Below are 1,232 nucleotides of genomic sequence, written 5' to 3' on the forward strand. Positions count from 1 at the left end.
CCCACGGGGCACCTGGGGACACAGCAGCGTGATGGTGGCATCGTGGCAGCGGAGGCACCGAGCCCGCCATCTTGCTACCAGTGGTCACCTGCACTCCTCGACATCCCCAGCAGGCCCCAGGCCGGTGTCACCGGAGCCGGTGACGTCCATGGCCACGTCGCTGAGCCCCACGCTGGCCATGCGCCCATCGTAGACTGCCCGGATGAAGATGCCCTCCAGCCCCTGCAGAACCAGCAGCAGCAGCTCCCGGCTCACCGGGGCACCCTCCTCATCCTCCCAGTGGTCCTGCCAGGATAGAGATATTGGTGTCACCCCAGGGTGATGCCAACAGTGGCATTACCCACCTGCCACCACTGGCATCACCCGCCCGCCACCACTGGCAGTGGGCTCAGGGGGTCCCCGCCCCAGCCGGTACCGCACCCCATAGCTCAGCGCTCCCCCGTAGGCATCCACCTGGCAGCATCAGTGGGCTGTCAGCGGCTATGCCACCGCTGTCCCCAGCCCTGTCCCCGCCCCGGGTGTCACCTTGTCCCCAAGGAAGGCATCTGGGAGTGCCCAGAAGGCATCGAGAGCCAGGAAGCGTCGGGACAGATCCAGGAGCTGGAATTCCTCAGCACCCACGTCCACGTGGAGCTGGGTGGCCGAGAGCACCGGCGAGGACGGCGCGGCCGGCACCGTCACGTTGACACCTGTGAGGAGATGCTCAGCCCCTGGTGTGTCCCTTTCCCCCTCCAGCCTGTCCTTAGTCCCCACGTCTCACCCTTGAAGTCGTCGGGGCGGTCGAAGCGGAGGTGGAGGCGGTGGCGGGGCGGTGGCACGGCAGGTGGTGGTGACACCGAAGCAGAAGCAGGGCAGGCAGCGGGATGTCCCCGTCACCTGGAAGTGGCCCTCGGGGCATGGCCCTATGGGAGACAGGTGGGTGACGGTGATGCCGCCATGGTGGGGGGCAGTGGGATGGGGAGGAGAGGGAATGCTCACCGGGGCGGGTGACAGTGAGGATGCTGTCGGGGATGCCGAAGACCATGCCCAGGGTGTTGATGGCCTCACAGGTGTAGGCGCCTTGGTCGGCTTCTTTCACGTCCCGGATGGTCAGCGTGCCCTGCCCGGCCTCACTCACGATCGACACCCTGCGCGGCACACTTGGCACCCGGCGACCGGCACACCCAGTGCCCAGTACACCCGGTGCCCAGCACACCCAGCACACCCAGTGCCCAGCACACCCGGTACACCCG

At 67.5% G+C, this 1,232-nt stretch overlaps 1 protein-coding gene across 1 annotated transcript in view; it reads right to left on the bottom strand.

Moving 5' to 3' along the window:
- The window catches only part of HSPG2 (heparan sulfate proteoglycan 2), a 39,123-nt gene that overhangs the window by 29,642 nt on the left and 8,249 nt on the right, over window positions 1–1,232 (bottom strand). Inside the window, 5 exon segments of the mRNA XM_035901879.1 lie at window positions 13–453; window positions 526–689; window positions 761–807; window positions 809–902; window positions 979–1,127. Coding sequence (XP_035757772.1) covers window positions 13–453; window positions 526–689; window positions 761–807; window positions 809–902; window positions 979–1,127 — 895 coding nt within the window.

This window comes from Egretta garzetta, unplaced genomic scaffold (genome assembly GCF_000687185.1).
Source record: "Egretta garzetta isolate BGI_Z169 unplaced genomic scaffold, ASM68718v1 scaffold69, whole genome shotgun sequence".
Classification (NCBI taxonomy): Eukaryota; Metazoa; Chordata; class Aves; order Pelecaniformes; family Ardeidae; genus Egretta; species Egretta garzetta.